The sequence below is a fragment of the Colobus angolensis genome, unplaced genomic scaffold (assembly GCF_000951035.1).
Source record: "Colobus angolensis palliatus isolate OR3802 unplaced genomic scaffold, Cang.pa_1.0 Scaffold386, whole genome shotgun sequence".
Taxonomy (NCBI): domain Eukaryota; kingdom Metazoa; phylum Chordata; class Mammalia; order Primates; family Cercopithecidae; genus Colobus; species Colobus angolensis.
The window spans coordinates 483,160-504,524 of record NW_012117221.1 but is presented as its reverse complement, the minus strand read 5'-3'; the positions used below and the strand labels follow the sequence as shown (position 1 = coordinate 504,524).

The 21,365-nt window shown below is 43.9% G+C and overlaps 1 protein-coding gene across 1 annotated transcript in view; it reads left to right on the top strand.

Annotated features, from left to right (window-relative positions):
- The window catches only part of EPB41L4B (erythrocyte membrane protein band 4.1 like 4B), a 149,582-nt gene that overhangs the window by 83,204 nt on the left and 45,013 nt on the right, over positions 1 to 21,365 (top strand). Inside the window, exon 16 of the mRNA XM_011954584.1 lies at positions 20,885 to 21,108. Coding sequence (XP_011809974.1) covers positions 20,885 to 21,108 — 224 coding nt within the window. The remainder of the gene's footprint in view (positions 1 to 20,884; positions 21,109 to 21,365) is intronic.

Genomic DNA, 21,365 nt, shown 5'->3' with positions numbered 1-21,365 from the left:
AATTAACTTTTGCATTGTGAAGCTCAGGTATGTACTGGTTTATCATCTGTTCATGTTTCTGTGGTCCCTCAAAACATCCACCAGTGTACTGACAGTCGTCATTTGATTGATGTAATTCATGCCAGAAATCTCTGAATCCTGCCAGGTAATTAATCACCCTGGTCTTCAAAACCCTTTTGCCTATTTCATTTATTGGTCTACCATTTGAATTGAAGATGGTTCTCTTTAGCCACAAAGACGGAGGAATAAGGACAGTGTGGGAATTCCCCTTAGTCCTTCTTGCCTGTTAATATTGCACCATCCTTCCAGGTCAGTGACTCCGGCCTCCTCTGTCCCGCTCTGAACACAAGTAATGACAGAGCCTTTTTGTTGCCCTTGACTTTACAGCTTTTAACTAGTCCTTTAAAAGCTTAGCTCTTCAAAGAACTCCCTGAACAGCCATATTGATCCCTTTGGATTAATATTTCTCAAACTTAGAGTTCTAAATCAATTCCCTGGCTGACCAAGTCTTCCAAACGTACCAGGAAAATACCCTACTTTGGTCCGGGGTGATTTGCTTCCACTGTCTCACTACAGGAAGCAGTGGACACACGCAGAGGCGAAGCGTAAGGGGGCGGAGAGAAAAAGCAAGTCACTGTTAAAGGTCCCTTGCACGTGAGAAATGGCACATTTTAAGAAACTCTTGGGGTATCAAAAGACAAACGTAAAATGGACAATCAGCTCAGCCTTAGCAAAAGAAATCCTCAATAGTTCTGCAAATAGGCCCACTTCTCCCAAAATTAGGGAGCCAAAGAATGGCTTGGACAACTTACTAAAAATATAGATTGCTGCATTCTAAATGGGCAGTGGTAAGACCCCAGACCCTGCATTTTAACAGCCCAGGACAGTCTGAGGTGGGCAGTCCAGGTTTGCTTTTCTCTTTGGGAAAGCAAAGCTACTTCTCTGCTTGTGTGTTCATCCTTATTATTATAATGCCTCGATTTTAACTCTCAGTAGAGGTCAACTCTTTTTTTTTTTTTTTTTTTTGAATAGTCATGATGTTAAGTCAATGGATAGAGGCATCATAATAAGTAACTAGATCTGTCTGCTCAGCAAAGCTTTGCATTTCCTTAGGCCCAAGGTGAAGCAGAAGAATGTGAGCATTCTACTGGTTCTTTATATGGCTTTAATGTCATCATGAACCTGTTCCCTACAATCTAGCAAACCAAGTCTGTGTTCTTGCCCTCCCTCCCCACTTCAGAAGCAAGGGACTAGTGAATTCCAGCCGTTGCAGGACAGGGCGTGTGTATACACCAGTCTAAGCACCTGGGCTAAGACTGGAGCCCATGATTGGGAAACAGGTGGAAGTTTGCAAAAGTAAAATGGCAAGACATTGCCAGCCAGATGAGAGAAGGATTAAAGGGTCCACAGTGTGGTGGTTTGGTTTTATCAAGGGAGAAGAGCCCCGTAGTTGCCTGATTAGGTGAAGTGTGGAAGCTTTGGAATCTCACACAGTTTGAATCCCAGCTTTGCCACTTACTAGCCATGGGACCTTTGACTAGTTTCTTCTGGACACCTCATTTTCCTCATCCCCAGATGGAATTTACCAACATCTCACTGATAAGAGAATTATCAATAAATGACATGACATAGAAAAGACATTTTGCGCAGTGCAGTGTTTGACGCTAGCTGGTAAAAAGTTTTAGTGGGTTGTGAGATGTAAGGTCATAGCTGTGCATGTGGACGGAAACAGGCCAAAGAGATTCAAAATAGCTCAAGGCCGGGCATGGTGAATCACACCTGTAATCCCACACTTTGGGAGGCTGAGGCGGGTGGATCATTCAAGGTCAGTAGTTCGTAACCAGCCTGGCCAACGTGGTGAAACCCTATCTCCACTAAAAATGCAAAAACTAGCCGGGTGGGGTGGCATATGCATGTAGTCCCAGCTACTTGGGAGACTGAGGCAGGAGAATGGCTTGAACCAGGGAGGTGGAGGTTGCAGTGAGCTAAGATCATGCCTTTGCACTCCAGCCTGGGTGACAATGTGAGACTCCATCTAAAAAAATAATAATAATAAAGTCTAGTTCAAGAAATGATATATCTAATAGATTGATGGCTTGAGATGTATATTCTAAGTTTAGCAAGGGAAAGGGGTGTTTGGTGCCAAAGGAAAGATCAGATAGAAGAGCATTAACACATATATAAAGACATGTCTCTTTGAAACTAACAAACTCAGAGCAGAAACACCATGGGGATCTTTTGAGGAAAGAAAAAAGAAATAGAAATGTATTTCTGTCCGAGAATACTAGGAAATAACTGTCCAGGCAGAATGTGGACAATGCTTTGCCATCTGCACATGGCAGAATTGGCATAGAGTAAAGAATTGGTGAGATGGCTGAGAGTCCATTCTGTTGGTACAATTGGGACTCAGAGGCTTGGAGAATTGAAACAGAGCGTCTGCTCCATTCCCTCCTTGTCTAATTTGGGATTTCATTTTAGATGAATTGGAGGAAGATTTTAACTATTAGGAGACTGAGTGGAAAGTTAGTAATAAAAGGAAACCACTGTGCTTTGTTGCCATTTTGTCTGTGTGTCTGTCTTTTTTTTTTTTTTTTTTTTTTTTTGAGACACAGTCTCTGTCTGTCACCCAGGCTGGAGTGCAGTGGTGCAGTCATGGCTCACTGCAGTCTCGACCTCCGGGGCTCAAGTGATCCCCCCACTTCAGCCTCCTGAGTAGCTGGCATGCACCACCATGCTTGGCTACATTTTTAAAAAATTTTGTAGAGATGGGGTCTTGCCATGTTGCACAGGCTGGTCTCAATTCCTGGCTCAAACGATCCTCTTGCCTTGGCCTCCCCAAATACTGGGATTATAGGGGAGAGCCACTGCACCTGGCCTGGTGCCTTTTTTAAGATAGGTAATACAAACAGTAGTAAAAATTCAGACACAAATAACTGGAAGTTACTTTTCCTTTCCATCTTCTTATTCCCTAGTTTTCCTTGGAAGCAAACATTGTTAGCATTTCTCTTTGTCAATCTAGAGCTACTGCATGTATAAAGAGCATATATTTATTTTACCAATCAATATTGATGGACGTTTAAGCTGCATCAACTCCCTCAAGTTACAGTGGTGCTGCCATTCTTGTACCTTGTGTTTGTGCACTTGAACAAATCTACCTGTAGAATAAATTCCCTCGAAGTAGCATCCTGGTCGAAAGGTATGTGCATATTTAAGTTGGATATTGTCTAATGAAATTTCTCTCCAAATATATTCCACCTGTTTATACTCCCCCCAGCCTACAGGCACCCCCAGCAATTATGACAGTGTCTCTGTGACCTCATAGGAAGCAAATCATAGCCTTTGCTAGCTTTTTTTTTTTTTTAAACTTAGTCTGATAGGTAAAATCCAGAATTTCTGTTTTAATTACCTTTCTCTATGAACAAGGCTATGCACCTTTTCGTCTTTCTAAACACCGTTTGTTATATGTTTTCTGTGAACCATCTGAAACCCCTGTTCTTGAGTCATGCTCGTTAATAAAGATCAGGCTGATGAAGTACAATTAACCATGTCATCTTAGTATTTATAATAGTGAAGAAAGGAAAGGCTTGGATGAGTTGATATTTACCAGACATTTTTTTGAAAGTAGGTTTCCAGGCCAAGTGTGGTGGCTCATGCCTGTAATCCTAGCACTTTGGGAAGCCGAGGTGGGTGGATCACCTGAGGTCAGGAGTTCAAGATCAGCCTGGCCAACATGGCAAAACCTCATCTCTACTAAAAATGCAAACAATTAGCTGGACCTGGTGGTGCATGCCTATAACCCCAGCTACTCAGGAGTCTGAGACAGGAGAATCGCTTGAACCCGGGAGGTGGAGGCGGCAGTGAGCCTAAATCACACCACTGCACTCCAGCCTGGGTGACAAGAGCAACTCTCCATCTCAAAAAAAAAAAAAAAGTAGGTTTCCAGAAATTCAGGTAACAATCAGCATGATACTGCCCTGCAGAGCCGAAAAAGGGAATGTGGGCAACATAAAGATAGCAAAGGTAAAGGAATTGATTTCTAATATCTGTGTTTCCTTTCCTGTTTGGGAGAGTATTGAGAACTTTCCACTCAGGCTTCTTAGATACCCACCCAGACATCATGAATTTCCCTGGTGCATTGACCAAGGAAGGATGGATGTACTTCTAGTTACAATTAAAATTCCAATATATTGGATCTAAAATTACAGCCACATCCCAAGAGTCACCTGTGGTTTTATTGGATGAAAGGCTGCAGAATTTAAAATGTTAAAACTGCTGTAGTCTAGGCCATCCACTAAAAAATGATTAGAATAATTAGAGGAACATCCCTGTAGGCTCATGTTATAAGAAACCCACAGAAACCTAGCTAATCGTCCCCTACTGAATGGTGAATGGTTTAAACATCCACGTTCTGCACTGAGACCTCAAAAGCAAGAGGTGTTGCTATGCTAATGCTCAACCAGCTTCATTCCCTGGCTGAATAATGGACACTGTATTAAAGGCAATTAAACCACCAAGCCCTTAAAATTCATATCAGTGTTACAACTTCGGAGGCTTATTATGAACTAAGAATGTTCATAATAGAAGCTTCTGAAAAACCTGAAAGAATTGGGGAACAGAGAGAGGATCATTTGATGAGATTTTTAAGCACTAACGAATACCAAAATAAATTAATCCTCATCTGTATTACCCTAGAAACACGTACCCAGTGTTCAGCTCCAACTCTGGCTCACACTGGTGTCTTGTGCAATTAGAATGTCTAAAACCTACTCTTAACAGATTATGCATCTTATTCATCTAACCCGAGCTACATTCCAGGATGAATAATGTTTTAATTTCATTCATTCAGTGAGCCGGATGGCGTCTGGGGAGTGGAAAAATAACACTTCCCAGCTTATTCCTGAGTCTGCCGTAGCTCTGTCAGGGTGCATAGGATGACAAAGAATCTGCTATGTGGACAGTATTTTACACTCACAGCTGAGCTTTCTTGACAATGATTATTTTGTCTTACTGTCCCTTTGGGGGCTCATATAATACCGTTTGAGGATGTATTTAAAGAAGTAGTTAGGGGCAAGTCTGTTAATGCTTTTGCCGCCTGAAAAAACAAAGAATAAAGGCAGAGGAACACAGAATTGAGAGGCAAAAAAAAAAAAAATTTTTTTGTGAGAAACCCAGAAGTGACCAGGCACAGTGGCTCATGCCTGTAATCCCAGCACTTTGGGAGGCCGAGGTGGGGCAGATCATTTGAGGCCAAGAGTTTGAGACCAGCCTGGCCAGCGTAGTGAAACTCTGTCTCTACTAAAAATACAAAAATTAGCCAGGCATGGTGGCACACACCTGTAATCCCAGCTACTCGGGAGTCTGAGGCAGGAGAATCACTTGAACCTGGGAGGCAGAGGTTGCAGTGAGCCGAGATCGCACCACCACATCCAGCCTGGGCAACAGAGCGATCCTCCGTCAAAGAGAAAGAAAGAAACCCAGATGGGAAAGTTCGGCTTATTAGAAGTGACTATGGTAAGGGAAAATGACTATATTTGTATTTTTTTTTTTTTACTTAAGAAAAATATTGAATAAACTTGGTCATGAGCCTCTGAGCAAAGACCAACTTAGGAAATAGTAATTCTCTGGAATGCACACACATGACGCCTGTGAAGGCACACACACACAATGAGGAAGACACTGCAAAACCTAGCAAGAATAGCATCACAACAAAACGGCCTTTCTGGAAGAAAAATGTCAGGACCTGCTTACACCTATTTATTGAAATCATTTGATAGTTGTTTGGCAAAAGAAAATTTGAGACTCAAAGATGGAAGCACGTATCCTGTCCTACCTCACACAGGACTCAGACCCGGGAACTACTGAACCCCAAAGGCTCTTGTCACTCCTTAGGATGTGGGATGTTACTCTGCAGTTTTGCAGAGACTACATAATGTAGTTAGGAACAAGTAGGGAATTCATGACCAAAGTGAAACTTTTATGAATAGGTATTTGATAAATTACCTAAGGAGAATTAAAATGTAATTCACTAAAACTAAGTGAATAAACATCTGCTGTGCTTCTCTGCAGTGCTGGTATGTCACAGAAGATGCCATCTTTGGCTCCAGGTAGCTAATCATCATCAGATCAAGAGCTCCCCATCTAGCATGGGTTCATACATCAACTGTGCTAACACCAGAATTGCTTGCAAAGTTCATTGTTTGGAACATTTCTTGAAAGAAATACAAATTGAAAACGTTTTGTGCCAATTAGTCTCTGTAAAGGAATCTAAACTACACCCCCCAAAAAATGCAATTTTGACCTTTTCTTTTCTTTTTTTTTTTTTGAGACGGAGTTTCCCTCGTCACCCAGGCTGGAGGGCAATGGTGCAATCTCGACCCCCTGCAACCTCCACCTCCCAGATTCAAGCAATTCTCCTACCTCATTCTCCTGGGTAGTTGGGACTACAGGTGTGCACCACTACACCTGGCTAATTTTGTATTTTTAGTAGAGATGGAGTTTCACCCTGATTGTTGGCCAGGCTGGTCTCGAACTCCTGACCTCAGGTGATCCACCTGTATTGGCCTCCCAAAGTGTTGGGATTATAGGCATGAGCCACCACGTGCCGCCAATTTTGACCTTTTCTGAAGAGAAAGATGAAGTAGAGTCAACCTTCTCACTAGACTTTTTTTTTTTTAGAAATAAGACCAGTAAGTTGCTGTAAGAAATCATCCCTAATAGATGCAACATTCATAATGTATCACACTTCTGAGATGTCGATACAATTTTCTTTGAAAATCCATTATGAAAAAAGTACAGTGTTTCAAATACATACTGTACTTGCTGCCAAATAGTATGCTTTCCCTGAATTCAATAAGAACATGTAACAATGTGTCAGTCTGTTTAGTCTCTACCAAATTAAAATTGAAATAAGCGACAGCTATCTGGGAAACCAGAATGAGTAAATTGTAGTTTCTCTCATCTCTCAGTCGGACATGGCACAGATCAAATTATATCATTGAGCTGTAGTTCCTGGCATACGAATGCTTAATGTCCAAAAATGCAGTGTCTGCCACCCAGATAAGTAAAGTGAGTTACCTAAGGTCACATAGGCAAACAGCAGCAAAGCCAAAGCTAAGTGCCAACGCGTGTTCCTTTTTTGTCGTTAGATTGCTCCTTTCAAACACATGGCGAAGTAATATTGCCTAGCAATTCAGAGAGCCCAGGTTACCTGGGTTCAAATCCCAGCTCTGCCATTTACTAGCTATGTGACTTGAGGGAGGCTCCTTGGTCTTTCTGCTCCTCTTTCCTTACGTATAAAATGAAGATAATAATAATTGTCCTTTCTTCAAATGGTTGTTGGAAGATTAAGTTAACCGGGTACTCAAAAATGTTAGCTTTTGGGCCTTTTTCCTCTGTGAATATTTAAAGAGCATGATTAATGCACTGGTGTTCAGTCAGGAGGTATGATTCTGGCTGACACCATCTGCTGTAAAAACACACTACGTGAGTGAATTCTGCTAAGAGAGTCCCAGTTGGAGAGCCACAGTTCCGGGTGAATGGACTGGGTATGGACTAGTGGCAGGGCTTCCTGACTTTTTCTTGTCCTTGGTACACATAGAAAGTGATGTATAGCATGCTGGGACAGGCAGACAAGGCTGCTTGAAGCTCCAGGCTCCCCATGTCCTGTCCACTTACTCCAAGGAGAATAAATGGTTCAGCCCACTTGCAACCCTTCTGAGACTTACCAGTTGGAAAGCTCTACTGAGGTCTTGTCAGCTTATCCCTGATGTGTTAGTTCTGATTAGGAATATGGAATTGTCCCCATTGAGGCTAAAAGTAAAATAGGAACTAGTTTGTCCCAACCAGCTCCTCCAGAAGGTGTGTGGAGAACTTGTGTGCTACCGTGAGTCTGCTCTTTGGGCTACATATACACTGATCCCGCCACCAGAAACCCCAACTTGGAGTTAAGACACGTGACATAAACAGCTCATGAGTAAGTCTGAGTTCAGGCAGCACTTGATATGTGTGCACTGAGCAATCCAGATGAGATGCAGGGGACTTTGGATAGGGGATGTTTATTGCATTTCCTACTGCATCAGCTGGCACCATACCTATGGAGGACTTCTTGACCATCCAGACATGGGCATTCTGTTAAAGGCGTGGAATCTGTTGATTTCTGGGCCTGACTGGCTGATGATTTGGTTGCTTAGGAGGTAGAAGAAACACTGCAGATATTATTGTTGTAAATTCTGGTCAGCAAGGAAGAGTGCATTGGAAATGTGTAAGTAACAAGATCCATGGAAGAAAAAAATCCTGACATCTCAGAATCATTAACACAAAATGAGTGAAATCCAGGGCTTAATTCTCCACATATTCTTTTTCTTGTTGTTGATACTCTTTTTTAAAATTTTTTTTTGGGTATATATTAGGTGTATATATTTATGGGGTATATGAGATGTTTTGAAACAGATATGCAATGTGAAATAATCACAACATATATATTTTACTGTTTAGAAAATCCAATTTCAAAATGTCAAAGAAAATAGACTTAAAAGAATATTTTTACATGGGCTGTGAATTTAGAAAGCAAAAATAATGCGAAAGAGAAAGGCTTTACAGGCCTTTCAGATGAACCCACAATTTATAATAGTATTTTATTTTTTATTTTTTTTTGAGACGGAGTCTTGCTCTGTCACCCAGGCTGGAGTGCAGTGGCGTGATCTCGGCTCACTGCAAGCTTCGCCTCCTGGGTTTACGCCATTCTCCTGCCTCAGCCTCCTGAGTAGCTGGGACTACAGGCACCTGCCACCTCGCCCGGCTAGTTTTTTGTATTTTTAGTAGAGACGGGGTTTCACCGTGTTAGCCAGGATGGTCTCAATCTCCTGACCTCATGATCCGCCCGCCTCGGCCTCCCAAAGTGTTGGGATTACAGGCTTGAGCCACTGCGCAAGGCCTGTAATAGTATTTTAAAGAGGAGGAAGGTGGAACATATGATCAAAAACAAAGGGGCACAGAACTTTTTTTAAGGACTCCAAAGTTGTGTAGATGCTCACTTCGGTTGGAACAAAAAGATGAGCAATTTAATGACACCCAGTTTTGAGGATGGTCCGTGAGACTAACTGGCAGAAGCAAAGCTACTCAATTTTTTTCTTTTTCAACAAGGAAGCTAGTCGCTATGCTAACTGCAGAGAGTGAAGAGAACAAACAGAAGAAAATTGAAGTCCAAGATAACAGAAAGCATAGTCAGGAAATATTTTACTGCTTTTTGATTAGCTCAAGTCTTTAGGCTCAGAAAAATAGTCTCCCAAAACACTGAGAAAATTTCCACGTGTCATTGCTGAGTCAGCATCAGTACCTCTGAAAAAGTCTTGGGAAAATGCTAGATAAGTACATGGACAGTTTTTTTGGAAAATGAATTCCAGAAACTAGACTGATAAGCTGGATTGCAATACTGAGGACAGTTTAAGAACAGAGTCTTTTATAAGCGCTTAGTAAAGGAAGCAGTGTTCACTTAGGAACAGCACAGATTTACAGAGAATAAGTCATGCTAATCTTTCAAGACTTGTAGTAAGCTAAGAGTAGAAGGACCGTCTAACCTGGTAAGTAGAATTTGTCAGAAACTGACATTTAATGGTGAAACACTAGATAATATATAAACTTCAGAAATAAGACAAGGAAAGCTGCTGATATTCAGTATTATTCTGGAGACCTTAACAATGGAATAAGCCAAGGAAACAAAATTAGGAATAACTACTGGAGAGGAAGAAACAAAATTCATGTGATTCTCTTCTTAAAATCCAAGTGAATTCCAACCAATAAGAGTTGTGCAAAGTGATCAGAGGCAGAAATATCCTAAAGTCAGCAGCTTTGTATATCTATCTAGTCATTAAAAATTAGGGGATATGGGCCAAGCACGGTGGCTCACACCTGTAATCCCAGCACTGTAGGAGGCGAGGCGGGCAGATGACAAGGTCAAGAGATCGAGACCAACATGGTGAAACCCCGTCTCTACTAAAAATACAAAAATTAGCTGGGCATGGTAGTGCACACCTGTAGTCCAAGCTACTCAGGAGGCTGAGGCAGGAGAATTGCTTGAATCCAGGAGGCGGAGGTTGCAGTGAGCTAAGATCACACCACTGCACCCCAGCCTGATGACAGAGTGAGACTCCGTCTAAAAAAAAAAAAAAAAAATATGGGATATGTAATAATTAATAAGATCTCATTTTCAATTGTGACAAAACTGAAAAATACCTAGGAATAAAGTTACATTCTATACCTTAATGAAAAAGTTTAAAAATTCTAACTGAAGGACATTTTAAAAGATCTGAGTAAATGGAGAGAAATATGTTCCTTATGAATATATTCTTTCAAATTAATCCATAATATGTAATGCTTTGAATCAGAATTCCAGTGGGATTTTCTGGAAGTAACTTGAATTCTGGAATGCAAGAATTCAAGAATTCAAGTTACTATCACAAAAGGAATCTGGAAGACTAGGCACGTGATAACAGCTAAGGAAAAAAAAAAAATGATGTGAGAAAGGGAATAAGATTTATAATGTCACATATACATGTGTATATTAAAACAAAAGTAATTAAGACAGTCTGATACAGGGTTAGATAAGTAGAACAATAAAAGTATGAAGAGGCCGGGCACAGAGGCTCATGCCTGTAATACCAGCGCTTTAGGATGGGAGAACTGGGAGGACTGCTTAAGGCTGGAAGCTGAGACCAGCCTGGGCAACATGATGAGACCCTGTCTCTACAAAAGAAATGAAAAATTAGCCAGGTGTGGTAGTGCACACCTGTAGTTGTAGGCACTCGGGAAGCTGAGATAAGAGGATTGCTTAAGCCCAGGAACTCAAGGCTGCAGTGAGCTGTGATTGTGCCACTGCACTCTTGCCCGGGCAATAGAGGGAAACCGTGTCTGTCACAAAACAAAAAAATATGAAGAATCCAAAAACAGGTTTATATTGTCTACAAGTCATGGGCAATCCAGAAAACTGAAACTACTCTAGGCACTTCTTACAGAGGGAATTTAATTCAGGGAATTGGTTATACAAAGGCTGCAAAAACTAAGAAACTTAATTGGACAGCGAGGCAACCTAGAAATTAGCAACAATGAGAACCTGCTTATCACTCCTAGAGCTGGAGGGACAAAGGCAGTATTCTAGCACCCAGGAGCTAAGGCAGCAGGAAGCCAGTCTAGTGGGAGCTGGAGCCGCAGAGAACTCATGGCTGCTTTTGGAAACATCACCAGAGGCATGAAGAAATGAGGGAGAAATACCCTGACTTGTCTCCTGTGTTCACCCTCCAGTCCATATCAGTGCCTCCCATTGGCCAAACCTATGTAAAAGCCAGAGGACAGGGAGCCTGAGCAGTAAAGGTTCCTGTAAACAGAGTAAGTGACAGGGCAGCAAAGAAAGGATCTGAGAGCACTCAGGAAAGAAGCGGATACATATGAAGATGGCATCGCAACTTCATGGGGCAAGGGTGAATAATTCTTTGGGTGATCTTGGAACAATTGGCTCTCCATATCAGAAAAAGTTAGGACTTTACTTCACAACATACACATAAACTCCTGATGAGTTCATAATCCAAAAGTGAAAAATAAAAGCTGAAAGTTCACTCTTACGCCAATGTGGAGCTCAGGCAAGTCTCCTCACCAGTGAGCAGGCATTGCCAACTCCAGGCCTTAGCACATGCGGTGCCCTCTGCCCAGACCGCCCTGTGCAGTCCCTCCCCTAGCCACTGCCATCATCCTTCAGGAGCCAGGACCTGCTTCAAGCATCACTACCCCAGGAAGTCTTCCTTGTTGGTTCCAGCTGGGTTGGGTACCCCTATCCCATGTATCAAGGCAGGAGTGAGGTCTTTGAAGGCTGATATGGTTTGGCTGTGTCCTCGCCCAAATCTCTTCTCGAATTGTAGCTCCCACAATTCCCAAGAGTTGTGGAAGGGACCTGGTGAGAGATAATTGAATCGGGGGCAGCTTCCCCCATACTGTTGTGATAGGGAGTCTCACGAGATCTGATGGTTTTATAAGGGTTTCCCCTTTCACTTGGCTCTCGTTCTCTCTTGTCTACCACCATGTGAGACGTACCTTTCACCTTCCGCCATGATTGTGAGGCCTCTCCAGCCACGTGGAACTGTGAACGTATCAAACCTCTTTCTTTTGTAAATTGCCCAGTCTCGGATATGTCTTTATCAGCAGCGTGAAAACGGAATAATACAGGGCAAAGATAACCTCTCATTTGTCTTTACCCTTGTGCATGGCACAGTACCAGGCACAAGAGTTGGCCCTCAAATGCATACCAAATGCACTGATATTTCATTTTGTTCTCTGTCTAACCAGTGTTAGTTGAGCACCTGCTATGTGCTTAGTGCTTTTCTTAGCACAGTGGAGGACACAAAAACATGTGATGTGACAGTCTCTGTTCCGACAGAGTTAACTATATGGCTGGGAAGATAAGATACACACACAAGGATGTCTTAGCTGGGGGGTTCTGAGGAGGACTTGGATTTTCCTGATGAGTGCACTTGCTGCCTTAAATAGAAGCCAAGACAGATGGGAAGAGGCAGCAGATGGGCAGCACTTGAGGCAGCGAGCAGAGAGGAGTCCTGGACTGTGTCCCAGGATCAGGCAGGTACCTGCTGTGTGACCTGGTCACCTCCCTCCCCATAGCGAGCCCCCATCCCCCCATATGCAAAATGAGGAGGTTGGATTACTATAGCAATGGTTCTGAGCCCTGGCCACACATTGGATTTAGAGATAGATTATGGTGTAATTCGTCTGGGGAAGGGCCTGGGCATTGATACTTTTCAAAACCTCTCCTTGTGATATTTTTATCAGCTTTATTAAGATACGCATCAATTGTACAACTTAATGTTTTTTAGTATTTTCACCAAGTTGTGCAACCATCACTGCAATATAATTTTAGAACATTTTCATCACCCCTAGAAGAAACTTCACACCCATTAGCAGTCACTCCCTCTTCCCTCTGCCCGCCATCCTCCCTATTCCTAGGTAGCCGGTAATCCACTTTCTATCTCTATGTATTTGCCTATTCTAGATGTTTTATATAAATGGAATCCTATAATACTTGGCCTTTTTGTGTCTGACTTCTTTCATGTAGCATATCATGTTTTCAAAGTTTATCCATGTCATGGCCTGCTCAATATTTCATTTCCTTTTGTGGCTGAATAATTTTCTTTTGTATGGATAGATCATGTTCTGTCTATCCATTCATCAGCTGATGGATATTTGGAGTGTTTCTACCTGTTGGCTCTTATGAATAATGCTCCTATGAACATTCACATGTCAGTTTTTGCACAGACCTGTTTTCATTTCTCTTGGGCATATACTACAAGTAGGCTCACTCAGTCGTATGGTAACTAATGTTCAACTTTTTGAGGAACTGCCAAGCTGTTTTTCAAACTGGCTGCACTATTTTGCATTCTCTCCAGCAGTGTATAGGAGTTTTCCCCTGGTTATTTTATTTTATTTTATTTTATTTTATTTTATTTTTGAGACAGAGGCTCCTTCTGTCACCAAAGCTGGAGTGCAGTGGCACAATCTCGGCTCACTGCAACCTCTACCTCCTGGGTTCAAGTGATTCTCATGCTTCAGCCTCCAGAATAGCTGGGATTACAGGTGCCCACCACCACGCCTGGCTAATTTTTGTGTTTTTAGTAGAGGTGGGGCTTCGCCATGTTGGCCAAGCTGGTCTCAAACTCCTGACCTCAAGTGATCCACCTGCCTCGGCCTCCTAAAGTGCTGGGATTACAGGTGTGACCCACCGTGCCTGGCCTCCCCCTAGTGACTTTAATATTTATCCGGGGTTTAAAACCACAGAACTGGATGATATCCGAGGGGCGCCATTTCTAAAATTCTGTGATTTCCTTTTTTTTTTTTTTTGAGATGGAGTCTCACTCTGTCGCCCAGGCTGGAGTGCCATGGCCGGATCTCAGCTTACGGCAAGCTCCGCCTCCCGGGTTTACGCCATTCTCCTGCCTCAGTCTCCTGAGTAGCTGGGACTACAGGCGCCTGCCACCTCGCCCGGCTAGTTTTTTGTATTTTTTAGTAGAGACGGGGTTTCACCGTGTTAGCCAGGATGGTCTCGATCTCCTGACCTCGTGATCCGCCCGTCTCGGCCTCCCAAAGTGCTGGGATTACAGGCGTGAGCCACCGCGCCCCGCCAAAATTCTGTGATTTCTTATCCAGGATTAGATCCCCAGGGCTCCCCCGGAAAGCCCATGTCTCTCAGAGTGGGGCAGAGCTGTAGAGTCTGTGATTGGCTTGTTGGAGCACTTGGCCACTCAGCCTTGTTTCTGAGAGAAAGCCATGCCCAGCACTGGTCACAGTTCTGACGGTGGATTCCAGAGGATACCATTATGCCATATGCAACAATTTTTTTTTTGAGACAGGGTCCCACTCTGTTGCCTAAGCTGGAGTACAGTGGCTCAATCTTGGATCACACTGCAGCCTGGACCTCTCAGGCTCAAGCAGTTCTCCACCTCAGCCTCCTGCGTAGATAGGACCACAGGTGTGTGCCACCATGCTGGGTTTTTTGTTGTTGTAGAAATGGGATCACCCTATGTTGCCCAGTCTCAAACTCCTGGGCCCAAGCAATCCTCCTGCCTTGGCCTCCCAAAGTGCTAGAAGTACAGGTGTGAGCCATCAAGCCCAGCCCAGCATGCAACAATATTGACTGAACACCACATGTTTGGTAGTCCGGCAGTCCAGGATCAGGGAGAGGAGAGCCTCTGCTTGGGGGTACATATGGGATTAGGCAGGGCTGGAAGAGCCCCTGTAACCTCACTTGTTCTGCAAGCAATCAAGTCTCTTATGACTAGGCCGCAGTAGGAACACTTGCTTTTCTGGAGTTGGAGGCCAAATGGGAAGTGGGTCTTCCCCTGAGAAAAGGGAAGAGAAGGGGCACCAGCAGCTTCCTTGCAGGAAAACTGAAAAATAACCATTAAAGCGCCTAGCACAGTGCTAGGCACATAGCAGCCCCTTCTTCCACACTAGATTTCAACTGCCAGCTCATGAAAGCAGAGACTGAAGCCTACATCTGTCCTCTGTCACCCACCCTGAAAACCAGGATGTGGGACCTCCTTTCCAGAATGCCAGGAGTCTCATGAACCTCAGTCTCTGGGGATGGCAAGTGTGCAGCTGGCCTCATCTCCTGGGCCTTAGCCAAGGTCCCTGAGTACTGCTGGACCTTCTAGGGTGGGCTTGATCTCTGAGGTCCCTATGAAGAGGGAAGATGCACAACCTAGTGAATGTTACTTACATTGTAGTCTGTGAGTGGCATCTCCAGGAGTTCCGCAGGGCACAATCCATGAAGCCATGAGCAACCCCACAAAACTTCTCCATGTTAAAATCTTCAGGATGATCCCCCAGGTGTGTGAGCTGAGAAAGCACCCAGGTCATTCTACTGCTTGCTTGGGAACTTTTGCTCTTCTAAAGACCTTTGACCTGAGCAGATTCAGGCAGCTTCAGGCAGCTTCTCTGACCCTCATCTATTTCTCTTTTCATTTGTTTCTTTCTCTGCCTCTCTCCAAAGTAGCTATAAGATGAAGGTCACACATGCATATTTTATTTGATATGTTATGAAATGCACTTTCTCACTCCCTGCATATATATCTTTTTACTGTTTAACTCTTCACTCTGGGTTTCCTTGAAATAAAAAAGTTTTAAATACCAGTCACTTTTAACTTGGAAAGACAAATGCATGATACCACTGTGCTCCTCCAAGTCCATAGCAGACATCAATAATCAATCACAGCACTCTTTCCCCCTGAGCTGGGCACAACCTCAGACTCCTTCTGAATCTTGCACTCCAAGCAGAGAGTGAGAATCAATTGGAGCTGGCATGACAGATGATATCTATTTGCCATCCCTCAGGAACTCTTACTCAAAGCTTTCCAACTCCACCTCCAGCCCTGAATGTAGGCCAGATCTCTGCTACAAGACATCTTTCCCTTTGGGTGTTCATTCTCACACTCTTTGTTACCCATGTGATGCTCGATCATAATTTTCTCTGTTCAAAGCAGCTCTCATTCTCCACCTCATTTTTTTCTATTAATGACGTGCCATTTTCCTGGTCCTCTAAGCTAAAAAAATTTGTTTTCTGACCCTTCCATGTCTCCATGTTCTCCCTTTCTCAAACCCAGCTAGTATGCCTATCTTTTCCTTTTGATGTTTCTCTGATTTGCCCCTCCCATCTAGAGAATGATATTGTCAGACCTTTAATAGGCTGGTGGCAGCAAGGAAGAAGGGCAGGGTGGAAGATGAGCCTCTCAGTTGGGAAGCCCTCTCCAGTCCTTCCAAGCAAAAGGGAATTTCCTCTGCTCTGAGCTCCCAGTCTCTGCAGCTCCTTAGGACAGATATTATTTTCAACATATTTGCAAGACAGGAAAAATAATATTAACAGACTTTGGCGTCCACAGACCTGTTGTCAAATCGCAGCTGCACAACTTCATTAATCCATCCTTTCTTTCATTCTTCCTTCCTCCCCCTCCCTCCCCTCCCTTCTTCCTTCCACCAAATATTTATGGAACACCTACTATATAACAGGTAAAGGTCTCCATGTTTTAAAAAGGGAATCTTTTCTGTAAAATAGCTAGCACAGTACCTGAGACATACAGCAAGTACTGGATAAACAGTTGGGAGAAAGGATGATTCTCAGATCCAGAAATGTGCCCAGAAATCACTTAACCCAACTCATGCTACAGTTGAGGGATTGGAGCCTCAGAGTGACTGCCCAAGCTTCTCTTGCAAAATAGGGGTATAACTAAGACTTGAGCCCAGGTTTTTCCACTCCAACTCAGGGCACTTTTTGCTGCCTCCATGGGGCATGAAGAGGGTGGATACTCTGATTGTGTTTCAGGCTGGAGAGGCAAGGAGGGATCGTGATTCCCAGAAGCCAAAATCGTGCCTTCTTCCACATTCTTACACACACACACACGTGCACACACACATGCACACACACGTGCACACACATGCATGCGTGCACACACAGAACCGTCCTTGAGCAAAGTCTCCAGGAGGCAGCCAAGATGGGTCAGAGATGCAGCTCATGGGACAATGTAGGGGACAAATAGTGCCATTTCTTCTGGACTATCTTCTGCATCTGCAACAGAGTCCTCAATGATACCTCCTCCCAATGTCCCCAAGTGACAGGTCTGTAAGCCCCGCTTACACAGCTTCAAAATATCCCAGAAGGCAGTTCACCTCACTCCATCCACCAGGTTAGTCTAGATCCCTCCCAGCGGCAGTCTCCTAACAGAGAGATACTGGAGTCTCTCCCCCACCAGCCTCTTCCACACAGTGCTCAAAACAAACTCTCCGAAATGTAATTCCCTTGCTTAAGCCCTTTCCTTGATAACCAGGCACTCTAAGCCCTTCATAACTAGCCCCAGCCTGTCGTAGTCTCCCTTCCTGTTACTTCCCTCCTCACCTCTCTTATCCAGACATCCTGCTCTTTCAACCACCCTTCCTTTGCTCATACTATTCCTTAGGCCTGGAACAGCTGTTTCTACCTTTTCCACCTAAAGGAAATTCTACACACACAAAAAAATGACAAAATAACACACCACCTCTGATTTCGAGCATGTGGGTTATTAATTGGAAAAATCCAACTACTTCAAGCAATAAATAAATAAAGGCATTTACTGGACCTTATAATTGAAAAGTTCAGTGGTAATGCCAGCTTCAGGTGTGGCTGGAACCAGGAACTAAAATTCTATACCATTAAGTTTCTTCTCTCTCTGACTATCTCTAACCTCTGCTCATCTTGTCTTTCTTTGTGCATCGGCCTCATTCTCACTGGACTTACTACTCAGTGTCCAAAAAAGACACTCACGAAGAGCCCCAACTTACATCATCCTTACAGCCAGAGCCACCTTACCCATTACACGCAGTAGGCACACAATACTTAGGCTCACAATACTTTCAGGGACTCACAAAAAGGTTTTAAATATATATATATATTTTTTTGAGACGGAGTCTCGCTCTGTCGCCCAGGCTGGAGTGCAGTGGCCGGATCTCAGCTCACTGCAAGCTCCGCCTCGCGAGTTTACGCCATTCTCCTGCCTCAGCCTCCCGAGTAGCTGGGACTACAGGTGCCCGCCACCTCACCCGGCTAGTTTTTTGTATCTTTTAGTAGAGACGGGGTTTCACCATTTTCGCCAGGATGGTCTTGATCTCCTGATCTCGTGATCCACCCGTCTCGGCCTCCCAAAGTGCTGGGATTATAGGCTTGAGCCACCGCGCCCGGCCAATATTTTTCAAAGTAAGAAAAAAAATGGATTTTCAGTTAAAGAAAATGTTTTAATATATGTTATTAACATATTTACTTTTATACAATTGTGAAATTTAATTTTTAGTTAATTTTTATAGAAAACGGACAAAGGCAGCCGGGCACGGTGGCTCACGCCTGTAATCCCAGCACTTTGGGAAGCCAAAGCGGGTGAGCTCAGGAGATCAAGACCATCCTGGCTAACACGGTGAAACCCCATCTCTACTAAAAATACAAAAAATTAGCCGGGCGTGGCCTGTAGTCCCAGCTACTCGGGAGGCTGAGGCAGGAGAATGGCGTGAATCCAGGAGGCGGAGTTTGCAGCGAGCTGCGATCGCACCACTGCACTCCAGCCTGGGCGACAGAGACTCCATCTCAAAAAAAAAAAAAAAAAAAAAAAAAGAAAGAAAGAAAATGGACAAAGGCAAAAGGGCTTGTGGCACACAAAAGTCACAATAAGGCCCTGCTTGCCTGTCACAAAGAAAGAGAGAAACTTTCTTTCAGTTTTCGTGTGTTAAATCTTAGGGAAAACTCTGATTGTCCCTAATTGGGGACATTCCAGAACACGCGCCTGAGAAGGATGCAGGACTCTGATTGGCCAGGCTCAAGTCTCAGGCCCGCCCCTGAGGAGGAAATGTCAATCCCATACAAACACAAGGAATGGGGCTTCCTATAAGAAAGAAGATTCTGTTTCAGGAATTGTCCAGCAAAACTGAACTGTCTTTCTCCGAATGCTTTTTCCCTTACAAACACCTTCCCCCAGGAGAACTGATTGCTTCCACTTCTGCATTTTCTTAGCAGTTTGTTCTAGTATGATTGTAAGTGACTGAATCACAGAGCTTCCTACTCTGGACTGTGAGTTCCTTGAAGGCAGAGTGAGAGTGGGCAGTAGAGATCTGAACCATGGGAATGATGCAGAAAAAGGGGTTTGCCCTGCCGGGGAGTAGGAGGAAGGGATCTTTATGTGGGTCTTGGAGGCTGGAAGTCTTCCTGGAAGAAGGGGTATTTTCACCAGGTTGACAGATGAGGAAGGACTCCAGGAGGCACCAAGAAGTGAGAGGCATCAGGATGGGAAGGAGTTAGGGTGTGAAGTAGAAGAAAATATCAGGAGATGAGGCTGAAAAGAGAATGGGACAAGATTGTGGGGAGGTGGGGGCTGTCAGCGCCACATAAAGGATTGTGGCTTTTATCCTTCAAGCCAGGGCTCTTCACCTGGGTCCATGGAGAGGCTCTAGAGGACCTGATATTGGATGTAGAATGTTGCTTGTTGGTGTAGGGAAGGTTCGTGGTATTCACTAGATTTCCAAAGGGGTTTCTGTCTTAAAGTGGTTAAGAATTATTAGTATTAGGCTGGGTGCGGTGACACACGCCTGTAATCCCAGCACTCTGGAAGGCTGAGGTGGGCAGATCACTTGAGGTCAAGAGTTCGAAACCAACCTGGCCGACATGCTGAAACCCTGTCTCTACTAAAAATACAAAAATTAGCCAGGTGTGGTGGTGTACACCTGTAATCCCAGCTACTCAGGAGGCTGAGGCATGAGAATTGCTTGAACCCGGGAGGTGGAGGTTGCAGTGAGCTGAGATAGCACCACTATTCCAGCCTGGGCAACAGACTGAGACACTGCCTTAAAAAAAAAAAAAAAAAGGAATTATTAGTATTAGAGATATATTCAAGCTCCTTGAGGAAGGAGACCATGGTCTGGAATGTAATTAGCATAGCACTCTGGCAATTACTCTGTGGAGGATGGACTAAAGGAACAAGCAGAGACGGGGCGGGTCAGGAGGAATGTTACAAGAGTCTGGGTGGAAGATGACATGGCCTTCAAATGGGGCAATCTTAGTTTTAAAAAAAAAGGAGGTGATCCATTGGAATTACAAGATGTCGTAAACTGGGCACAGTGGCTCACACCTGTAATCCCAGCAGTTTGGGAAGCCCAGGAGGGTGGACCACTTGAGCCTAGGAGTTTGAGGCCAGCCTGGGCCACATAGCGAGACCCTGTCTCTACAAAAAATTTTAAAAATTAGCCAGGCATGGTGTCGTATCCCTGTGGTCCCAGCTGCCTGGGAGGCTGAGGTGGAAGAATCACTTGAGCCTGGGAGCTTGAGGCCACAGTGAGCTGTGTTTGCACCGTTGCACTCCAGCTGGGCAACACAGAAAGACCCTGTCTCAAGAAAAAGATGTAGCAGTGATGTTAACTGGAGCTTTCTGCATGTTGTGGGTGACAGAGAGGAAGAGAAAGTGACCCCAAGACTTTTACTTTGCATTATGATCTTGTCATAGGATTATTTACTAATGATTTTTATTATTGTTTTTACCTCTTCCTCTCATTTAGAGAATGCCTTTAAAAAAAAGAAATAAATGTTATTTCATTTAATTTCAAATGCTTCTTTAAGGTACAAGATTTAAAGTCTCTGATATATACAAACTTCTACTTTGTTCTTTAAGTATAATATTACCGTTGTACATACTTTATAATAACTATGGATCTATTTATTGAATTTATTTCTTTCAGTGTTTAATGCCTAGAAAACATATTTGAAAGTACACAGAGGACTTGCAAGGCATTCTGCTTTTCTAAATCCTGACTGTGTCACCCTCCACAGCTACCCGCTCCCTTCCCCAGTGCTCAGCAGCTCAGACCGATTACCTTTCGGCATTGAGGAGAATGGGGGCACGCCGTTCCTCACCGCACCTTCAGGAAGGCATCACCACCAGCACCAGCACCAGCATCAGCACCAGCACCACTCAAACTACAGCCTCTCACTGACCCTGGAGAACAAAGAGGGGCCTCTGAGGTCCCCAAACTCCAGCAGCAAGTCCCTTACAAGTGAGTAGGCATGGAGGGGGCAAGGCAGGAGAAGGGGGAGCAATGCTGCCGGCCATGAGACTTCCCTAGATTCTTAAGACAGACCCTTGTGGTGCAGCACACAATGGTGGTCATGTTATGCTGGGCTACCAGGTTTGGGCCAGAGTAGATAAGAGCCTTATGCATCTGAGTAGAAGCACTTTAGGGATTATGGCTTACCAGTAAACTCCAATTTCATCACAAGGTCACAGTTCTCCACATCCTTTCTTTTTTTTTTT